This window comes from Lycium barbarum, chromosome 7 (assembly GCF_019175385.1).
Source record: "Lycium barbarum isolate Lr01 chromosome 7, ASM1917538v2, whole genome shotgun sequence".
Classification (NCBI taxonomy): domain Eukaryota; kingdom Viridiplantae; phylum Streptophyta; class Magnoliopsida; order Solanales; family Solanaceae; genus Lycium; species Lycium barbarum.
The window spans coordinates 77038308-77060850 of NC_083343.1; the positions used below are offsets into that span (position 1 = coordinate 77038308).

Consider the following 22543-nt stretch of genomic DNA (forward strand, 5'->3'; position numbering starts at 1 on the left):
AAGAATTCACTTAACTTCATGTTTGTCTGCCGAAATTTCGGCAGCACCTCCCCTATACATATAACATCCCCGAGGCTTAGCTCGGCTCAATAAATATCAACAACACAACACACAATACCAAAGTTATCACGAATCACATCAAAATGGTTCTAACGTCAATATTCTTCTTTTCTACATAAAGCAATACTTCCATTTCAAATTTCAAATTTCCAAAGTCTCAAGGATTTCACATTCATCATTAACCAAAATCATCACAATATAATTTGGAAACACTTCATATCATTTGTACGAAATATTCATTCGATATACAAAATATACAACTTTCCATCAAAGTCATAATTCATTCAAAACTTCTGATCTTTAACATACTTATTCATAACATGCTTCCATATCCCAAATTCATCAACAATCATCATAATTTGCACCTTACCAACTCCATTTTCATAATGTCATAAAATCATACTAAAACGACATAAACTTCTACATTCCATTTCAATGCAAACTTATATCATTTCATCTTCATTTGCATTGCAAGCATCACAATAACACAACTAACATGTCAAGCCAAATTAATTCATTCTCATTCCAAACCTCAAACATCACATGGCCACATATACATTTTCCATCTTCCATCAAATTCGTTCAACTTTCATTCTCAATATGGATTCCATCATACACACAACTAGAATACAATATAAACTTCAACTCATCACATGCATACAACACATATACACACGGCCACATACTACACTTTATACCCACTTTGCAAACTTCCATGTTTTCATGAATTCTACCCATTTCCATATACTATAACACAAACAAATCTTCATAACACAATAACATGGAATAAATTCTTACCTTTTTCTCCAATCTTCTTCACCCAAACATGTTGTCATTTTGAAGGAACTAGTGCTCTATTCTCCCAAACAATTGCACCATGTTGTAGAGGGACCTTGAATTAGTATAAATACCACAAGAAAACAATTTTGGAAGCAAGATTTCAAGGTGGTAAAATGGAGGGGTATGGCTGAATGCCTCCCTCTTGCTCTTCTTATCTTCTTTGTTTTTCTCCTTCTATTCTTTCTCTTGAAACTTCTATTATTTAAGACCAATTTAAGCGCATGGAAATTATTAAGGGACCATGGGTTGGGCTAGCCATATGGCCGGTCACCCATTCCCCCTTTGGGCCTCATTCTTTTCTTTTTAATTATTTGGCCCAATGGATTAAAATCCTTGTTTTATAATTCCCGAAACTAATTTCCAAAATTCCAATTTTTGCCCTTGGCCTCCCTCGGAGTTTCTACACCAATATTTTTCATGAAAAACACACACATTTATTAATTCAAACCAACATATGACCTTATTCCTTACAAATCAAAATTATTCTGAATTTTCCCGAATACACGAAAATACGGGATATAACATTCTCCCCCCCTTTAGAACATTCGTCCTCGAATGTTAGATTAGTCTTATAGGGTCCGTAATTACTTCAGGGGAGTTTCTTTTTATGGTCAACACAATTGATACACATTCATCATTGAATATAGCCAACTAAGAAGTTTAGATTACCTGTGGGCGTAAGAAACAAGTGAGGACACTTCCTTTTTTTTAGTTCCGTCCTCTCTTTCCAAGGTCAATGCATCTCCATTATTGTTTTGCCACAAGACCTTAATAGGAGGTACATCTTTAGCGCGTAATCTCTCTACCTGGCGATCCAAACTAATTACAGATTGTTCTTCATCAAACAGCTGTTCCGTCACTTGAATATCTTTTGCTGGAAATATTCTGGGAGGATTACCGACACATTTGCGGAGCATGGATACATGAAGTACCAGATGTACCGTTACCAAATCAGATGGTAGATCTAGCCCGTGAGTGACATTCTCAATTCTTCGAACAATCTAATAAAGTCTGATATATTGTGGACTGGGCTTACTCTTTCGCCGAATCACATTACACCTTTCATAGTTGATACTTTCAAAAACACCCAATCACTGAGCTGAAATTCCAAGGGTCGACGTCGTATATCAGCACACGATTTCTGCCGACTCTAAGTTGCTACTTGTCACCCTCGGATAAGTTTTACTTTATCAACGGTCTGCTGGATTATATCTGGACCGACTAATTCTATTTTGCCAATATCAAACTAACCGATCAGTGACCCGAATTCTCCACCATACAAAGCCTCATAGGGGCCATCTGGATGCTAGAATAGTAGCTGTTATTATAAGCAAACTCGATCAATGGTGGACGATCATCCCAGCTGCCTACGAAGTCAATAATGCATGCCCGCAGCATATCTTCTAGCGTTTGTACAGTGTACTCGGCCTGTCTGTTGCTCTGAGGTTGGGATACTGAGCTCGTACTTATCTGAGCCCCTAATCCTTCCTGAAAACAAATCTTCAAAACTTAGTCATAAACTGAGTACCTCTGTCTGTGACAATAAATATGGGATCTCCATGGAATCTCACTATTCCTTTAAGACATATAGTCTGGTATAATCCTCAGCTGAATCGGGGGTTCCGATGGAAAGGAAATGGACTGGTTTTGTCAGCCTATTAACAATACCCTATAGGGAAATCATACTTTCGCGGGGTGCGAGACAAACCCGTAATGAGATCCATATTAATGATCTCCCATTTCCAAATCAGAATTCTATTTCCTGAAACAGTCCACCCGGTTTCTGATGCTAAATTTTGACTTGTTGTTAATTCGGGCACTGGGCAACGAGCCTTGCGATGTCCTGTCTCATACTATTCCATCAGTATAGGAATCCGAGATCATGGTACACTTTAGTAGATTCAGGATAAACAGAATACCGAATATTATGCGCTCCGCTCAGAATTGGCCGTTGCAGCCCTACGATGTCGGGCACACATAGTCTGCCTTCGTATAACCATACCCATCAGGTGAAACCTCGAACTGGGTCTTTTTCATTGTTGAAGGTCGTCTCTCTACCATACCAAATAGACTCCTCAAACTGACACTGTTTTTACCTCTCCATAATCGATGATTCTGCAACTTCTCAGACGAAAATTTCGATATCTTCAGAACCGACCAAACGGACTCCAAGGCTAGGCGACTGATAAGTTTTACAAACCAATTCTTTGTTGCCGAACGTACGCCGGTCAATGCCATCCATAGGTTCACGACTAAGTGCGTTTGTCACAACGTTAGCCCTTCTAGGGTGGCACAAAATATTAACATCATGATCTTTCAATAATTCAAACCATCTTTTCTGCCGCGAATTCAGCTCCTTTTTCTTAATATATATAGTGAAAGCTCTTAGGGTCCGTGTAAATATCAATGCGGACCCCGTGTAAGTAATGTCGCCGTATCTTTAAAGCATGAGTCACCGTATCTAATTCCAGTTCATGAGCGAAATAATTTTCCCTCGTGCAGTCTGAGCTGCCGGGGAACATAGGTTATAATCCGACCACTTCCAGACAACTACATATTTCAGTCGATGTCGAAGGCCTAGGCTAGTCCTTTATCGCTTCAGTCTTCTGTATGTCAGTTGTTTTCATGTATACTTACTTTGCTCACTCTCCTGCGTTACCCCTCTTTGGGGTTATACTTACACCATATTCGTATCTTTTCTTTCTAATCTACAACTTGGTTATCTTCGTACGAAACCCCAACAGAGTCATAATTACATAGCACGCAATCTTATCCAATAGCTGACACTCAGATATCGTAATTAACATACCAATTTATCTTTTAATAATCGTATCCTTCCTCATTGGATGATTTAGCCAAGTTATTCCTTCTTTCATACCCATTCCTTATCCGTCGTTTTGTTTTTCTCAATATTAGAATTACTTGATATGCACATGATTCATCATTCCATACCATAGGTTTCCTTTGTCCTGCACTACTGCATTTTAGTTTGTTTTCGCAAATAATTCTCGGGCTTTACCCGTTGACTCTTTTAGGGGTTCTGCTTAATTACGTTTCTTACGGTTCACTCTTTCTGACATTTTGGATTACCTTCCACTCAATCATTCTCTTCTCTTTCCCAACATCGTCGTATTAGAATCTTCCAATCTCAACTGTTAGCAAAATGAATATTAGTTTATTCCGTAACATCTGTGCCATACCTTTCGCTTTGTCTCATAAATTCTGTTCGGTTAATGTTTTCCATATATTACAACAATGGCTATTAGGGTTTGCCACTCAATCGACACGGTCATAAATGGGGGCCCTACAAATACATATATATATCACTACCATTGCTTTTACAATACATCTTCAATCACTTATTCATTCTTACCCAAGTTGCGGAGTTGCGCTGCTTTTCCTTCCCTTTTTAGCAATCTAACCCGTCTCAGCTCGTGTGGCCCCTATAAAGTTTCTAGCCATATCACACATCCTAATTCCCTTTTGGTTACCCAAAATTTCCTATTCGTCTCTCATATCTAAGTTTGCGAAAATTTTTGTACATTTCCCAGGGGGTCACCCATCCCAGAATTGCTCTGGCCCTGGCACACTTAACCTTACAACTTTAATGAATTTAGGCACGTTAAGGCCGGTATAACTGCACCGATTGCCCCACACAGCCTTTGTCACGTAATTTAAGACAAATTGGGGCCTTAACAACTTTTCAAAACGTCCTCGTAGCGGGTCCCACCCCAGCCTAACGAGAATTCTATTACTTTTCTGACTTTATGATTACCGTGTCGCCCCTTGTAAATCCCCAATATTTACCTTCATGCGTATATATATAATTTCAGACAGCCCACGAGTTTAAATTCATATTCCACAAATTCCATCTCCAATTAGTCGAGAAAAAGCTAATAAAATATTACTGTAGGATATCTTCCGACCACCAGCAAAAGAAAGCTAGAGTCCGACGAACCTCGCGGAATCTTTTAGTACTTAATTCGCATAATTACCTCCACGTTTATATATATATATATATATATATATATATATATCCATATATTGGAGTCGAGAGCGAACCGCTCAGTTCCCGACTGCTTGTCATACGCTTTGTACTCTTTCAATTAGAGGAAACTTGGTCATCGGACATTTTTGCCCTTCACATGGGCTGTGCTAAAACAAAATGGGTTGGAACATATTTCTGGTCCCTCCAAATAAGTTACGAATTTGCTACTCGTATATGCTTCCTCGAGATAGAATGTTTTTCTCGATAAGGGTAATACTTCTTACAAATAACATGGAGGGTACCTCTTAAACATTTAATCCACCATAATAGATTTATCATATCGGTATCGACCTTCAAGACAGGTTAAGAATTTATATCTCATTTCCCTTTTCGTATTTCTAGTAAAATTTGGGCAGAGGTTCCTCTGTATTTCTTACTATCCCAAAACCTTTACACAGGAAATACCAACCATGCCTCACAGGGCCAACACATATACGTATATACATATCATATCATATCACATCATAGCCACACGGGGCTAACAATTACAGATAGAAGTATACAGATGTCGAGGCTTACCTCACATGCCCAATTCAAACTACACCTGCTACACTTTCCCGTTTATTTCTCTTTTTAATGTCCGACTTTATGTTTTAATCGTACTTCAGAATACCTTACCCAGCATACGTCTTTCATACCATTGCTTACCTGAGTACTGTGTAGCTTCCAATATCAGCAGTCGTTGTCTTACGTCGATCCCGCTATCCAGCAGCAATCAAGGGTTAGAAAGAAAGGAATTCATTTCCTACAGCTGGCTCTATCGCACGATCTAAGAATCAAAGAAAGGCAACACCCTAAATGTCCTGTAGCCTCCTGTTTATAGATGTGGTGCACAACACACCGATAAACAAGACTCTACTAGACACGGCCTGTAGAGATTCCGACGACAAACCGCTCTGATACCACTTTTGTCACGACCCAACCCCGTGGGCCACGACTGGCACCCTACTTGGGCACCCAGCCAGACTTACATATACAATTATCATATCCAAACTTAGCTCAGGGTTCACAATAGTTATTTTAAACATAATTTAAATCAAAACTGGTCTTAAGCGGTCGTGCATACCAAAATATCATATCGGAACAGATAGAAGCGGCGGAATGCACATCGCCGATCATATGTACAAATATAGACATAAGGGCCATTTTGGCCACCATAACAAACGGACCGCATTAAGACACAGATCGTAATCAAACAGACACATACAGGACCCTCGACCCACAAATATGACTACAGGCCTCTACAAATACAAAACGAAAACATGGGACGGGACAGGGCCCCGCCGTACCCCAAATAGTCAAATATACAGATACAGATACATCACAAAAGATATATACCGACATATGGGCTCCGAATCAAAAGGAGTACTCTGTAATAGCAGGACGGGGAGCCTACAGTGGTGGATCACCGGCGTCTGTACCTGCGGGCATGAAACGCAGCCCCTGAAGAAAGGGGGCCAGTACGAAAGATGTACTGAGTATGTAAAGCATAGAGTGCAGAAGTGTAAACCATAACTGAAAACAAACAGGATACAAAAAGAGGAATACTGACCAGTATATCAAAATCTGTACCAAAAACATATGTACATAATGCAGATAAAAATCATGCAAAGCTCAGGAACGTGGTCACCCCTCCGACGCAGGTGCCACACACAGCATAACTCCAGAAGGTTCAAATCTCCGTACATCCCCGAACACGCATATCATCATAACATATCACCAGCCATATCACAGCATAACTCCAAACGGAACCCGACCCTATGGCGAGGCCTCGGGAACCGTAACACAGCATACGGCCGAATTTATCATAGGGCGCACGAACCATAACCGGCCCGGGAACCGGTGGACGAAATCATAATAAGGGCACGAGCGGAATCGTGAGCAAACAATGCAATTTATATATCAAAATACTCTTGAAAACTTGATAAAATCATATGTTGACTCATTAGTCAAAATAGTTCGAACAATTAATCAAAACGGAGTTCATTTCACAAAAGTATTTCAAAAATGGTAATTATGGTTCAAAATATAATTTAGGATATCGTGGCAATCAAAATATTATTTTTCGATAGCCAAATTCACAAACGAAAATTCTTTGCCGACATTATACAAAAATGAGACTAATAGAACAAACAAAAGAGTCTCGGAGTTAGCGGGCCCACCTCGGGTCAACTCGAGGTGGCGGACATGAATCGCGGACATTTGGGGTCTATGGAATCATACATGGAGGTTTCGGAGCAAATCGATTACATTTACAAAAGTTTTGAACATATGGTCACTTTCTAACAAAATATGAGTTTTATAGTTCAATTCAATTGAATGAATAGTACTCGATTTCCATTTCGGATTTCAAGGAACATAATTGCCCCCGGGGCTCCAATATCGACCTAGTATACCTAGGACATGCCAAAAGAAGGAATGGGGTAGCCTTACATACCTTTCTCACTTCTTACGCTCGTTCAAACTCGATTCCCGTTTCGTCCAAAATCTGCAATTGGTCATTGTTACCAATTAGGAATTGCAAAACTTAAGAATTCACTTAACTTCATGTTTGTCTGCCGAAATTTCGGCAGCACCTCCCCTATACATATAACATCCCCGAGGCTTAGCTCGGCTCAATAAATATCAACAACACAACCCACAATACCAAAGTTATCACAAATCACATCAAAATGGTTCTAACGTCAATATTCTTCTTTTCTACATAAAGCAATACTTCCATTTCAAATTTCAAATTTCCAAACAAGTCTCAAGGATTTCACATTCATCATTAACCAAAATCATCACAATATAATTTGGAAACACTTCATATCATTTGTACGAAATATTCATTCGATATACAAAATATACAACTTTCCACCAAAGTCATAATTCATTCAAAACTTCTAATCTTTAACATACTTATTCATAACATGCTTCCATATCCCAAATTCATCAACAATCATCATAATTTGCACCTTAACAACTCCATTTTCATAATGTCATAAAATCATACTAAAACGACATAAACTTCTACATTCCATTTCAATGCAAACTTATATCATTTCATCTTCATTTGCATTGCAAGCATCACAATAACACAACTAACATGTCAAGCCAAATTAATTCATTCTCATTCCAAACCTCAAACATCACACGACCACATATACATTTTCCATCTTCCATCAAATTCGTTCAACTTTCATTCTCAATATGGATTCCATCATACACACAACTAGAATACAATATAAACTTCAACTCATCACATGCATACAACACATATACACACGGCCACATACTACACTTTATACCCACTTTGCAAACTTCCATGTTTTCATGAATTCTACCCATTTCCATGTACTATAACACAAACAAACCTTCATAACACAATAACATAGAATAAATTCTTACCTTTTTCTCCAATCTTCTTCACCCAAACATGTTGTCATCTTGAAGGAACTAGTGCTCTATTCTCCCAAACAATTGCACCATGTTATAGAGGGACCTGAATTACTATAAATACCACAAGAAAACAATTTTGGAAGCAAGATTTCAAGGGGGTAAAATGGAGGGGTATGGCTGAATGCCTCCCTCTTGCTCTTCTTATCTTCTTTGTTTTTCTCCTTCTATTCTTTTTCTTGAAACTTCTATTATTTAAGACCAATTTAAGCACATGGAAATTATTAAGGGACCATGGGTTGGGCTAGCCATATGGCCGGCCACCCATGCCCCCTTTGGGCCTCATTCTTTTCTTTTTAATTATTTGGCCCAATGGATTAAAATCCTTGTTTTATAATTCCCGAAACTAATTTCCAAAATTCCAATTTTTGCCCTTGGCCTCCCTCGGAGTTTCTACACCAATATTTTTCATGAAAAACACACACATTTATTAATTCAAACCAACATATGACCTTATTCCTTACAAATCAAAATTATTCTGAATTTTCCCGAATACACGAAAATACGGGATATAACAATAATGATGATTACACTGTGCCTAGATGGCCGGGCAGCACCACTAAGTCGAGCGGCTTACTACACCGTGTCTATATGGCACGGGCAGCACCACTAATGGGCGGCGTGAGATGATTAACCCGGACGCGGGACGCCCGGACGCGGGAGGCCTGGGCGCGGGCTAATGATGTTATTAATTCAGACAGTTTATATATGTATGTATGTGTGACATGTTTTAAAGATAAAGGTGAGCATGCATGAGTTCACCTCAAGAGGCAAGCAGTTAAAGTTATCCTCTCTTCTTATGCTTTCTATACTTCCTTATTATCTTATCATATATGGTTTACAAACTCAGTACATTTTTTGCACGGACGTCCTTTCTTTTATGGACGTTGTGTTCATGCCCACAGGGTAGACAGGGAGACGGTACAGATTCATAGGAGCTTCTCAGCAGCTACACAGGAGCAGTCCACTCCTCCGGAGGAGCCATTTATTGGTATTCTTCTGTGTACCCATTTGGGGCATGGCGGGGTCCTATCCCTTCCTTATGATCTCAGCATTCTAGTAGAGGCTCGTAGATACATATGTGTTGGTAGTTGGTGCTATGTGATCATATCAGTGTATATTCTGTATATCATTTTTGTAGCCTTGTGGGCCAATGCGTATTTATATGTATAATTTGGGAGATGTTGGTGATCATTTCATAGTAAGTTTACTTTAAGAGATTAGTTTGTTTGGGATGAGTATGAAGGTTTGTCACGACCTAAACAGATGGGTCATGACTAGTGCCCGAACAGGACACCTGTATACAAACCTGCTAGAAATGATCAGACCGAAACTAAAAATAATATGGCAATCTGTAAAAGCACGCTATAAACTTTTTATTTAACGCATCAAAAGAACCTATCTCTTGAGAAGCCACAGCTAACCAAACACAACAAAATATGTAAGCCGATAAGGCTGCCAGTATGCACGGGAATATCCAAAATGAACTATATCTGCATAGCTGATCAAACCCTCTATACGCAACCCACATATGTCTACAGACCTCTAAGAGTATAACAAAGCCTATATCAAGGATCTGTACTAAAAAGACTCGAGCTCCGGAACACTAGAGGCCTCCAAGCAGCTGAGCTGAAGTCCTAAATCAGGGGATCACCAAACTGAGTGACTACCTGCGGGCATGAAACACAACCCCCGAAGAAAGGGGGTCAGTACGAATAGTGTACTGAGTATGTAAGGCATGAAATCAACATATACATAAAATCCTGAAAAACATTTGAGACATGTCAATGAATGGGCAAAATAAATGCATCGGTACAGCTATATCAAAGAAACACAAATATCCATAGAAATATCACAACATAGGCCACAGCGTCACCCCCTATCAACTGTGCCATACATATACACATCACAACAATGGCCATAGCATCACCCCCTGTCAACTATGCAATACATATACACATCACAACAAGGGCCACAGCGTCACCCCCTGTCAACTGTGCCATACATATACACATCACAACAAAGGCCACAGCGTCACCCCCTGTCAACTATGCCTTATATACACACAACAAAGGTCACAGTGTCACCCCCTGTCAACTATGCCTTATATACACACAACAAAGGTCACAGCGTCACTCCCTGTCAACTGTTCCTTATATACACACAAAAAAGGTCACCGTGTCACCCCCTGTCAACTGTGTCTTATATATACATGAAGAATGAAAATGAGTGCAGTGCATAATCAAAATGAAATAATAGAACTCTGTAATGTCATAAAATAGCCATATACATATATTATACTCATGGCATGCATAGGAGTTCAAATAAAAACTATCGCTCTATCTCACCTTGAAGGAACAATTTATAAGGTAAGATCAACAACAATGAAATAAATCGAGAAAATCATGAAATAACTTAACATTTTTATATCATCGTTGAAGTCATACTTGAGACCTTTAAGCATAAAACATCCCCAACGTAATCCTCATAAAAACATTCTCATTTTTTAACATCATAAGAAGCTTTAAGAGCCATAAACTTCTAGCTTTTGAAATCAAAGAGGTTATGGAAACACTTATGGAATCATACCACAGGAATCATGCCTTTGAAAGAAAGGGATGAGACTTAACATACCTTTCTGTCGCCTTAGTCATTCAATGTTTATCCTTTAAAGCTCGTAATCTACATATAAACCATTCATACTATTATTAGGCTCAATGTCATACACTCATGTTAAGCCTTCAATTTAATTCCCTTTAGAATCTGCCGAAATTCGGGCAGCACCTTCCCAGTTTATATGCCTAGCCTGAAATCACAATCCAACAACCAACAACAACAACAGCAATACCAATATCACAACAATATTATCAACACCAATAGGCTCCATAAAACATCCCACACGATGTTTTCAAAATTTCTTGACTAACCATAACAACAGTACCATAATCAAAGAATTACATTTAATTTAATCTCAAATTAATCCAAAATCTCCTTTCAAACTCATTCCATAGTCATCATCTTCACTTTAACAATTTGTAACTTCTATACTATAATTCTCTTCTTTTATAGGACTTGCTAAACCTTCAACTCAACTTAATCATGAGAAATAGGATGGAGAACATACCTTGTTATAGAAGAACTTCACCCCACTCAACTTATTCCAAGACCAAATTTATCACAACATTAAGTGGAGACAAGAACAATCCTTCTTCATGACTTAGCTTGGGGCTTTGGATTTTAATCCTCTTTGCTGATGGTATAGGATGTTTTGGAATGGTGGAGAGCCTTCAAGAATATTCTTGTAGTGGAGAGAGAAGTGTGGAAAATTCTAGAGAGGTGTGGAAAGGTTAGGGGAGTTCTAGAGGATTATGGAGTTGAAGAAAAATGAGTAAAATGAAATATAGAGGCCCTTTTATAGGTGCCAAATTCGGATTGGGCTGGGTCAAAACATAAGTGGGCTATTAAGTGGATTTTCCGGATTCCCGCCCAGGTTCGGGTTCCTCTAACTGTCCGTTTTAAAATGCCCATAACTCCCTGTTCCGATATCGGATTGACGAACGGTTTGTTGTGTTGGAAACTAGACTCAATGAACTTCAGTTTATGCTTTTGAAACACCTTAAAACTCCTCATGTACGCGGAGATATACCCATCCAAAGTTGACCCAAAATTTTGTCAAGAATTCTGCCAACTTGTTTTTTCCAAATTTTTGGCAAACTTATTTTCTTCACTTTGCTTGGTCCCAGAATCTTCTAAAACTCTCCATACATGATATTTATCATTAATCATACTTGATAATGGTCATGTCCTTTGGTTTCAAGGTTGTCCTTCCCGGTTACAACTTACGAGATCATAATTCATCCTTTACTTCATTGTTACGAACTTTCCATGGCTTGTACCTTCCAAAACTTCATGGAACGTCTCCGATACTCCATTAATATGGTGCAGTACATGGCATGCTCATTCTATGAGAATGCGAGGTGTAACATCCTTCCCCCTTAGGAACATTCGTCCTCGAATGTTGTAGCTTGCGAGCTTACGACATCTTTATTAGTTTCTTGAAATGGTTGTCTTCCTTTAGTTCCTAATCTCCATGCTCTTATACTATGGGCTCTTTAGTCTTTTTTCATATCCTCCCAATTCTCTATCGAACACATTCATTAGTTCCATATCCTTATGTTCTTATGTATGTACTCAGTGGTCAACTGATATCTAGTTATTGTCCTGGGATCTATTGCAATTAAGATGGTCTTAACTCATGATTGCTACGACTCCCTGCCAATCTATAAGCACTCTTAATTGTTGTACTCTTTTGCCTTGCTCCTTATTCCTCTACTAGTAGACAAATTCCCTTGTTCAGATATGGCACTCTTCCTTGCTTGCTTCTTAGTGCTATTTTAGCTTATCCCTTTTTGTACTCGTCGACCTTACATACATACAACATCATCTCCCTTTTAATTCCTTGGTCGAACTCTTTAATTCCTTACAATATCATCCTATTCATACCTGAACGTTTCCTATAATTTCCTCTCCTCAGTTTTAGCATAATTGCAATATAAACTCATAAACATGGAACTAAGATAAAATCCTACTTAATCATAACTTCCTTTTGATACGAGTATACTTGTACTGGTGATCATTAGAGACTTAAATTAGCTGATGTTCTTCTTTGACTCCCTATCATTGTCCTTATACCATTTTTGTCAACTATTGCATCAAGCCGATTTTCTGTATGGTTCTATAACATATACTCTCACATTTGATATGACCGGCCGGCGACTTGTGACTCCACGACTTGCGAGGTACTTTCTAATCTTAGGTAGCACTGTTGTCTTGCTATTCATAGGCACACTATCTCCCTTTCCTTTGGAGATCATTGAACTCCCTATACTTATTCCTCTTGCTAAAGCTTTCATCTCTTCTAGTGCTAAGATTTTGCTTTCTTGAGCTTCGGAATATTGTAGCTCATCTTAGAACTGAATTTGTTCTTCTCCCCTTTTAAAGGATGTTTTCATATACTGTAACCATTAAGTGTTAACCGTCTTTGATAGTCATATGGCTGACCTTAGCGATCCTTCAACTCCTCTATTCCATATAATGCCGAGTTCTTTTCATTGCATGGTTTAACTTGTTTTCCTTTTTGCTAGTTGAGTTCTTGTATCAAATCAAAACGCTTATACATATCGAATACAATCCAAATGCCTTCTTTATTGTCTTTTCACTTCTACCTCTCATGACTAGTAGTCCCTTAGGTTAATGAATTAATGGGGACATCAGAATTCATTAAGCCCCTTATGGAGTGTCCGACTATACCACGCTCTTTTAGCCCTTGTCTTTCTCCACGATTATCTTCTTAATATCCTTGAAATTCTCCTTGCTCTAGATTCCGAATTCCTATTTATGTCTACACTATACCATTGAAAGTTGATATTCAACACCATCTACTCCCATGACTCGTCCTTTTATTATCTTAGCTCATTTGTCCCGTAATTCTCCTTAACTACTCGTTTGCATTGCAGCTATGCATCATAGTCCTTCTAGTGTTATGTCAGCTCTTGTTCTTAACATGAAATCCTCACAGAGTACACCCTTTCCTTTCTTCTTTCGTCAAGTCTTCATCTTCCTTTATGATACTACAACTTGTGCACACACATATAGATATATAACTAAAAATAAATTTGGTTTTCTTCATGATCGCATCGTTGCATCTTTCACATAACTATTGTCTTATAATTTTAATTTGTTTTCCCTTGGGCAAGCCTACTGATTCACTAACCTTCTCCTTGTTGTCAGCGGCCACATAATTCCCTTTAACCATTTCATTGACACCTTCTCCTTCATTTATTCCTTATAGTTTCTTTTATTTGTACAATGCCTATTTCCATTAGTCATCCTTTACTCTTGGGTTAGGAAACTTTGGAGTGTTTCGTTACGAGCGCGAATCCCTTTTAACACCGAAAATCTCTTTTTGCCTTAAGTTCTCCTTCCATTTAGGTCTATACCGTACCATCCCATCAGTATTCCATGCCCTTCCATCCACTGTTAGTCCTTCCACCCGTTTAGCTCATTTACTTGCAATTCTTCCTAACTATGTGTTCGTGTTGCAGCTGTACATCAAGTTTTCCTAGCGTCCTACTACTTCTTGATCTTAGCACGAAATTCTTATAGTTTATACTCTCTCTATGCTTCATTCATCAAGCCTTTATCCGTCTTTCTGATCCTACGGCCCAGTTGTCTTCCATACACGTTCCTTACATTTCATTCTACTCCCTCTATGATCGAATCTCTCAGCCTTTACTGGAATTCTTGTCCCATGCCATTAATTTTCTAATCATTTGTGTCATCCCATCATCCTCATTCTTATCTCGATGATTGATCTGTTTCTTACAGCTAAATCGTTAAAGCATCCTGTGTACCCCCGGGGTTAAAGATTTCTAGTTACATTACTCCTAAATGTTCTCCTCTTTCTTCAATCAACCCATTAGTATACCTTCCCTACTTTCACCCTTAACCTTCCTTGAGTTCCTTCCTCCTCGAGCACCCTTCTCCTGTTATTTATAGTATCGACCCTGAAGTTCGTGAAACATTCCTTTAAACGCGTAAATCCGTTCTATTCTTAAGTCATCTTTTAAGAAAGCTTCTCCATGTCTGAAGCAACCGTATCAATGTGATCACATACTTATCCCTTTATCTACCTCTTGAGAGCTGAAAATCTCTTAGCGTCGTTGTAAGGCTTGATCATTCTCTCTCTTACTTCACATCCCTATTTGTGATTAGTATCCTTTAGTCCCATGCTTTTCCCGTCGTCTCTCTTGGAAGCTTTACTCACCCTCGTTTTTTACACTTTACTTTCTATATACTCACTTTCTTCCTTTCCCTGATGCTACTGCATTAGGACTTTCCAACTCTAACCTGTGGTGAAAATATCATCAACTTTCCTGGTAATGTTTATCACTTCAACTTCACTACCCTGTTCGATTAATGCCTTCGATATACTGCAACATCGGTTGCTGGGATACACATACCCGTTGATACAACCACATATGGGATACCATACGCATGCATATATATTTTCTAACGCCTCGCTTACAAAGCACTCCCGAATACTTTTCAAGCCTATCCTAACTCTAAAGTTGTGATGCACCTTATTTCCCTTTACCGGTCTAGTCCGCCTCATCCTTCGAGATCTTTTAGAGTTTCCAACCACTCCGCACACTCCAATTTCCCTTAGGCTACTCTAGCTTCTCATTTGTCTCTTATGTCTGAATTTATAGAACTTTTAGTACGCTTCCCAGGGGGTTACCCATCCTAGTATTTCTCTCACCCCAGCACACTTAACCTTGGAACTCTGATGAAATCCGGTGCGTTAATGCTAGCATGATCGCATCCACCTCACTATATGGCCTTCACCATATAATCTAGAGCAAGTTGAGGTCTTAAAAGATTCCAAAACAATCTCGTAACGCATGTCCCTCCGATTTAGAAAGGAGCTGTTATGCTTCCGGCTACACAATTAGTACCTTGGCCTTTTGAATCCTCAATATCCAGCTTTCACCTGCATGTATGACTACTTTCCATCCTAGATTTTAAAATTCCATTTGGTGGCGAAAAAACCTTGGTTGATGTTATTTATAAATACTTGGTTGTCGGCTCCTTTCGGATTTTCGCTCGCCGCTATTAAGTAATGATCTACAGCAAATGCACATACATAGGAAATTCCAATAAAGGCTCATATACCTATAGCGATCGGTCTCTACTCTGATCTGGTGGACTATAAGGTGAAGTGTGCTCCTCGTCATCGTCTACCCACCATCTGCTCGTCCGGCCTTCATAATCTCTCTCATATGAGTCCGAGGGATATAGATAACCGGACAATTCCTGGTTTACCGACGGCCAGGATACGGGGCTGTAGTAATTCATAACCTTCACCGGGGTAGCTGGTCTAACATAGTGCTCTGCCATAGGAGCAGCTGGTACGGCCTCAGGGATATCCTCCTCCGGTGTCCTAGACAAATACTCAGACCGATCCGTGTCATAACTGTCCTCTGGGGGTTCCTCCTCCTTGGGATTCAAAAACTCTAGAGGAATTGTCGATGGGTCCTCCGAGGGATCCGCCTCAATGGAGTAACTGAGGCTCCTTCGACTCAGTCCTGGAGCCTGTGGTCCTGGATCTACTCTAGCGGCCTTCTTAGCATTCCCACTGTCCGAGGTTGATCTCTTCATCTTTCGTCAGTCTGCACCTACCTACAGGAAAAGAGGTCAGAAGCAATCTTTCCTGGACTATGGCTCTATCGCACGATCTAAGACAGAAGAAAAGATCAATAATTCCTAAATGCTGTGCAGCCTCCTGTTTATAAGTGTGGAGGGTTTCACACTCATAAACAGGACTCTACCGGACACGGTCTGTAGAAAATCCCTTGGACTAACTGCTCTGATACCACGTTTTTCACGACCCAAACCGATGGGCCATGACTAGTGCCCGAACTGGACACCCGCATATGAACCAGTTATATATGATCAGACCGAAACTGAAAACAATATGGCAATCTGTAAAAGCACGCTATAAACTTTTCATATCAAACATCAAACGAATCGGTCTCTTGAGAAGCCACAACTAACCAAACATAACAAAATATGCAAGCCGATAAGAATGCCACTATGCACGGGAATATAAAAAATGAACGACATCTGCAAAGCTGACCAAACCGTATATACGCAACCCACACATGTCTGCATACCTCTAAGAGTATAACAAAGCCTATATAGAGGATTTGTACCAAAAAGACTCGAGCTCCGGAACACTAGAGCCCTCCAAGCAGCTGAGCTGAAGTCCTAAACTGGAAGATCACCAAACTAAGTGTCTCTACCTGCGAGCATGAAACGCAGCCCCCAAAGAAAGGGGGTCAGTACGAATAGTGTACTGAGTATGTAAGGCATGCAATCAACATATACATAAAATCCTGGAAAACATTTGAGACATGTCAATGAATGGGCATAATAAATGCATCGGTACAACTATATCAAAGAAACACATATATCCATACAAATATCACAACATCAGCCACATCGTCACTCCCTGTCAACTGTGCCATACATATACACATCACAGCAAAGGCTACAGCGTCACCCCCTGTCAACTGTGCCATACATATACACATCACAACAAGGGCCACAGCGTCACCCTGTCAAATGTGCCATACATATACACACACAACAAAGGTCACAGTGTCACCCCTGTCGACTGTGCCTTATCTACACACAACAAAGGTCACAGCGTCACCCCCTGTCAACTGTGCCTTATATACACACAACAAAGGTCACAGCGTCACCCCCTTGTCGACTGTGCCTTATATACACACAACAAAGGTCACAGCGTCACCTCCTGTCAACTGTGCCTTATATATATATGAAGAATGAAAATGAGTGCAGTGCATAATCAAAATGAAATAATAAAACTCTGTAATGTCACAAAATAGCCATATACAAATATTATACTCATGGCATGCATAGGAGTTCATATAAAATCTATCGCTTTATCGCACCTTGAAGGAACAGTTTATAAGGTGAGATCAACAACAATGAAATAAATCGAGAAATCATGAAATAGCTCAATATTTTCACATTATTGTTAAAGTCGTACTTGAGACCTTTAAGCAAAAAATCATCCCCAACGTAATCCTCATAAAAACATTCTCATTTTTTAACATCATAAGAAGATTTAAGGGTCATAAACTTCTATCTTTTAAATTCAAAGAGGTTATGGAAACACTTATGGAATCATACCATAGGAATTATGGCTTTGAATGAAAGGGACGAGCCTTAACATACCTTTCGGTCGCCTTAGTCGTTCAATGTTTATCCTTCCAAGCTCATAAATCTACATATAAACCATTCATATTATTATTAGGCTCAATGTCATACGCTCATCTTAAGCCTTCAATTTAATTCCATTTAGAATCTGCCGAAATTCGGGCAACACCTCCCCAGTTTATATGCCTAGCCCGTAATCACAATCCAATAACAACAATACCAACATCACAACAATATTATCAACACCAATAGGATCCATAAAACATCCCACACGATGTTTTCCAAATTTCTCAACTAACCATAACAATATCCACAATACCATAATTAAAGAATTATATTCAATTTAATCTCAAATTAATCCAAAATCTCCTTTCAAACTCATTCCATAGTCATCATCTTCACTTTAATAATTTTCCACTTCTATACTATGATTCTCTTCTTTTATAGGACTTGCTAAACCTTCAACTCAACTTAATCACGAGAAATAGGATGGAGAACATACCTTACACTAGAAGAACTTCACCCCACTCAACTTCTTCCAAGACCAAATTTATCACAACATTAAGTGGAGACAAGAACAATCCTTCTCTATGACTTAGCTTGGGGCTTTGGAGTTTAATCCTCTTTTCTTATGGTATAGGATGTTTTGGAATGGTGGAGAGCCTTCAAGAATATTCTTGTAGTGGAGAAAGAAGTGTGGAAAATTCTAGAGAGGTGTAGAGAGGTTAGGGGTGTTACGTCCCATATTTTATACATTGGGACAATCCGGATTAACTATGATAAGTTAGGGCCAAGACCATTCCGGGACATGAAGTCGGAACTTTTGACCCTCGATTTTATTTTGAGACAAAGTTGTACATGAATTGTGGGCATGGAACACTTAGGAAAAGTTGGGACCAAAAGTCATATACTTGGAAGTTGAAAATCATGTAAAAATAGGCCCTTTGGCCGTGTGGCTTTGAAATTGGTCCCACACATTTTGTGGCCAATTTTAAATGGTCCAACTCATGTGTGGGCCATGGACACTTGGAGGGTTCATCTAGGAGCTTAAAATATGACTTCTAAGTCATCTTCTATCATTCTACACTTAGAAAAAAAATCAAGAAGTTGAAGAGCAACAACAACAACCTCTCGGCCAAACCCAAGAAAAACCAAGTCCAATTTTAGCCATCCCAAAAATATTTCTTTGGTGCAAATCCACTAATTGGAGGTCCCTAAGTAACGTGGAAGTGTTGTTGGAGCGATCAAACCATCCGTCTAGTAGATCGCAAACCCTAGCCTATTTGTGGAGTTGAAGAAGAAAGGTAAGATTTGATCTTGTTTTATGTGTTGTGAATGTTTTATGCATGTTGTAGTATGTTAATATGGATGAAATTTGTGAAATATAGTAAGTTGGAGGTGAGCCGTGTATGGTGTGTATGGTCGTGTAGATGTGTGTGTTGTGATTGGGTTGGTGAATTGATTCTATGTAGCATATTTAGTTGTGTAGTGTGGAGAAAAGAATAAGAATCATCAATATATGTATATGTGTAGTGTGGCCGAATGTAGGTCATATTGCATGAAAAGAATGTGTTATGGTTGTGTTCTCGGGTTTGGGACTGTTTTCGGGAATATTGGAGCAATTGTTGGATTGTTGGAAATATTGTGTAAATTGTTTAAAATGTCCTTGAATATTGTTGGTATGGGTTCGGGTTGGTAATTTAATGTATGGGCGGTGATGTTGCTTGAATGTAAGTCGTCGAATTGAATATTGTGAATGTTGTTGAATGATGTAAAAGAGAGTTATTAATGTTATATTGCCTTTCGGATTGGCCATTGGGGTTGCTAGGTTGGTTATTGTTGTTGTTGTTGTTGATTTGGCCGAGTTAAATTCTCGGGGTTGGCCTATTTGCAGGGGAAATGCTGCCCAAATTTCTGTAGAATTGAGTGTTAGTTTGGAATAAATTGCCTAAGTGCCTATGGCTAATGTTTGATATTCGTTGGCGTATTTGTAGACCGTGAGGAGCTCGAGGCGTAGGTTGGGATTAGCTTGAGTTGGGCTAGCTTGGAGTGCATACGAGGTATGTAAAGCTCAAACCTTCCTTCTTTTGGCATGCCTTAGTTATAAATAGGCTATGTCACGAGCCTCGAGGAAATTCTAAATTCGCAATCCGAGCACGTTATGACTCTTATATATATATTTCTTGGCATTCGTATGTTTGATGTGATGAAATACGAACCCTTATGTCTTCGAAATAATTGATTTCCAAATGTTGCACAAAAAGTTTTGTTTTAAAGAATTCCGTAACTATGGACGCCTTATCTTTCACAGAAAGGCTCGGATTGCTCCGATATTTTCGTTGGAGTTTGCATGGCGTATGATGAGTATGTTTTTCATAGGCGGGCCCGGCTCGGGTCGATACCCGTCCGTGGGTCCCGCGACTTTCCTTTATGTAATTCGGAGGACTCTTGAAAGAATTTGGTATGACTATTATTTCGATTCTCAAGTATGGTCATTTTACTTATAATTGAGTCCATGATAATGATTTTATGCATATGGTTACTCATGACTCTGCTCGTGCGTTTTGTTATATCTTTCGCCGAGTCCCGGGCCGGTTCTGTTGTCGTGCGCACTTTGATATACTCCGGTGTTATGCTGTGTTTATGGTTCACCGAGCCATTTGCTAGAGGGTCGGGTTCCACTTATATTTGGCGTTATACTGTGTATGGCGTTATGCTGTGTTATGATGTGTGATGGGGATACGGAGATTTGAAACCTTCTGGTGTTATGCTGTGTTATGGCACCATCGATGGGCTGGTGACCATATTTTCTGTGTCCTATGCATGACTTATATTTCGAAAGTAAACATTTTGATATTTTGGGTTTGCACTTATTTTCTGTACTCCTATTTCGTTTATGCCTCAGATTTGTTTTCTGTATCTTCTGCTTTTCGTACTCAGTACATATTTCGTACTGTCCTCCTTTCTTCGGGGGGCTGCGTTTCATGCCCGCAGGTACAGACGCACAGTTTGGTGATCCACCAGTTTAGGACACCCTCTTCTGCTGTTTGGAGTGCTCCTCTTATTCCGGAGCCTACATTTTGGTATATATATTCGTTCGTTGCATATGTATATATTTGTTCAGGGGTACGGCGGGGCCCTGTCCCGCCATATGATTCGGTTGGTCTGTTTAGAGGTCTGTAGACGTATATGTGGGTTTTGTGCCTACTTCTGTACAGGTGTGTTTGTATGATCCCACTCGCCATGGCAGCCTTGTCGGCGTGCATTTGTATATGTTTGGGCCGTTGCGCCATTTGTTAGCCTTGTCGGCTTCTGATATATATATATATATGGTTGTGTTGAAATGTGTTTGAGACAGTTTGATATAATTTGAGGCAGCGTGTGATATTTGTGCCCGTATACGCTATCTGTATGTGATTTGGATTGGATGAGTGTGTTCGGGTGCCCAATTCGGGCACTAGTCACGGCCTACGGGGTTGGGTCGTGACAAGGGGAGTTCTAGAGGATTATGGAGTTGATGAAAAATGACTAAAATAAAGTATAGAGGCCCTCTTATAGGTGCCAAATTCGGATTGGGCCGGGTCAAAACATAAGTGGGCTTTTAAGTGGATTTTTCGGATTCCCGCTCAGGTTCGGATTCCTCTGACTGTCCGCTTTAAAATGCCCATAACTCCCTGCTCCGATGTCGGATTGACGAACGGTTTGTTGCGTTGGAAACCAGACTCGATGAACTTCAGTTTAGGCTTTTGAAACACCTTAAAACGCCTAATATACTCGGACATATAGCCCTCCAAATTGACCAAAAATTCTGTCTAGAATTCTGCTAATTGTTTTTTTCAAATTTTCGATAAACTTATTTTCTTCGCTTTGCTTGGGCCCGGAATCTTCTAAAACTCTCCATACATGATATTTATCATTAATCATACTTGATAATGGTCATGTCCTTTGGTTTCAAGGTTGTCCTTCCCGGTTATGACTTACGAGATCGTAATTATCCTTTACTTTATTGTTACGAACTTCCCATGGCTTGTACCTTCCAAAACTTCATGGAACAGGATTTGGAGGAAGAGATTCAGGTCTTCATGGTTTGACCATGAGTTTAGGGGCGCTCCGAGGCAGCAATTCTCTAGGGACTTAGCTCGTTCAATAGCTAGTGCGCCACCACAGTTTTCTGGACCCAGGGTTTGTAGATCTGCTTACTTGGGGCCAGTTCATAGTTTTAGAGTTCCTAATTACCAGAACAGGGATGATTCAAGCCAGATGAGATTACCTGTACCATGGTGTACTCGGTGTGGGAAGTTACATTTTGGACCATGTCGCTTGGGTTTGAATTTTTGTTATGCTCGCGCT

General features: G+C 39.5%; 1 protein-coding gene across 1 annotated transcript in view; it reads right to left on the minus strand.

Annotated features, from left to right (window-relative positions):
• Positions 1-16606, minus strand: part of LOC132601543 (uncharacterized) — a 135263-nt gene extending 118657 nt beyond the window's left edge. Inside the window, exon 1 of the mRNA XM_060314622.1 lies at positions 16307-16606. Coding sequence (XP_060170605.1) covers positions 16307-16606 — 300 coding nt within the window. The remainder of the gene's footprint in view (positions 1-16306) is intronic.
• Between the last annotated feature and the right edge of the window lie 5937 nt (positions 16607-22543).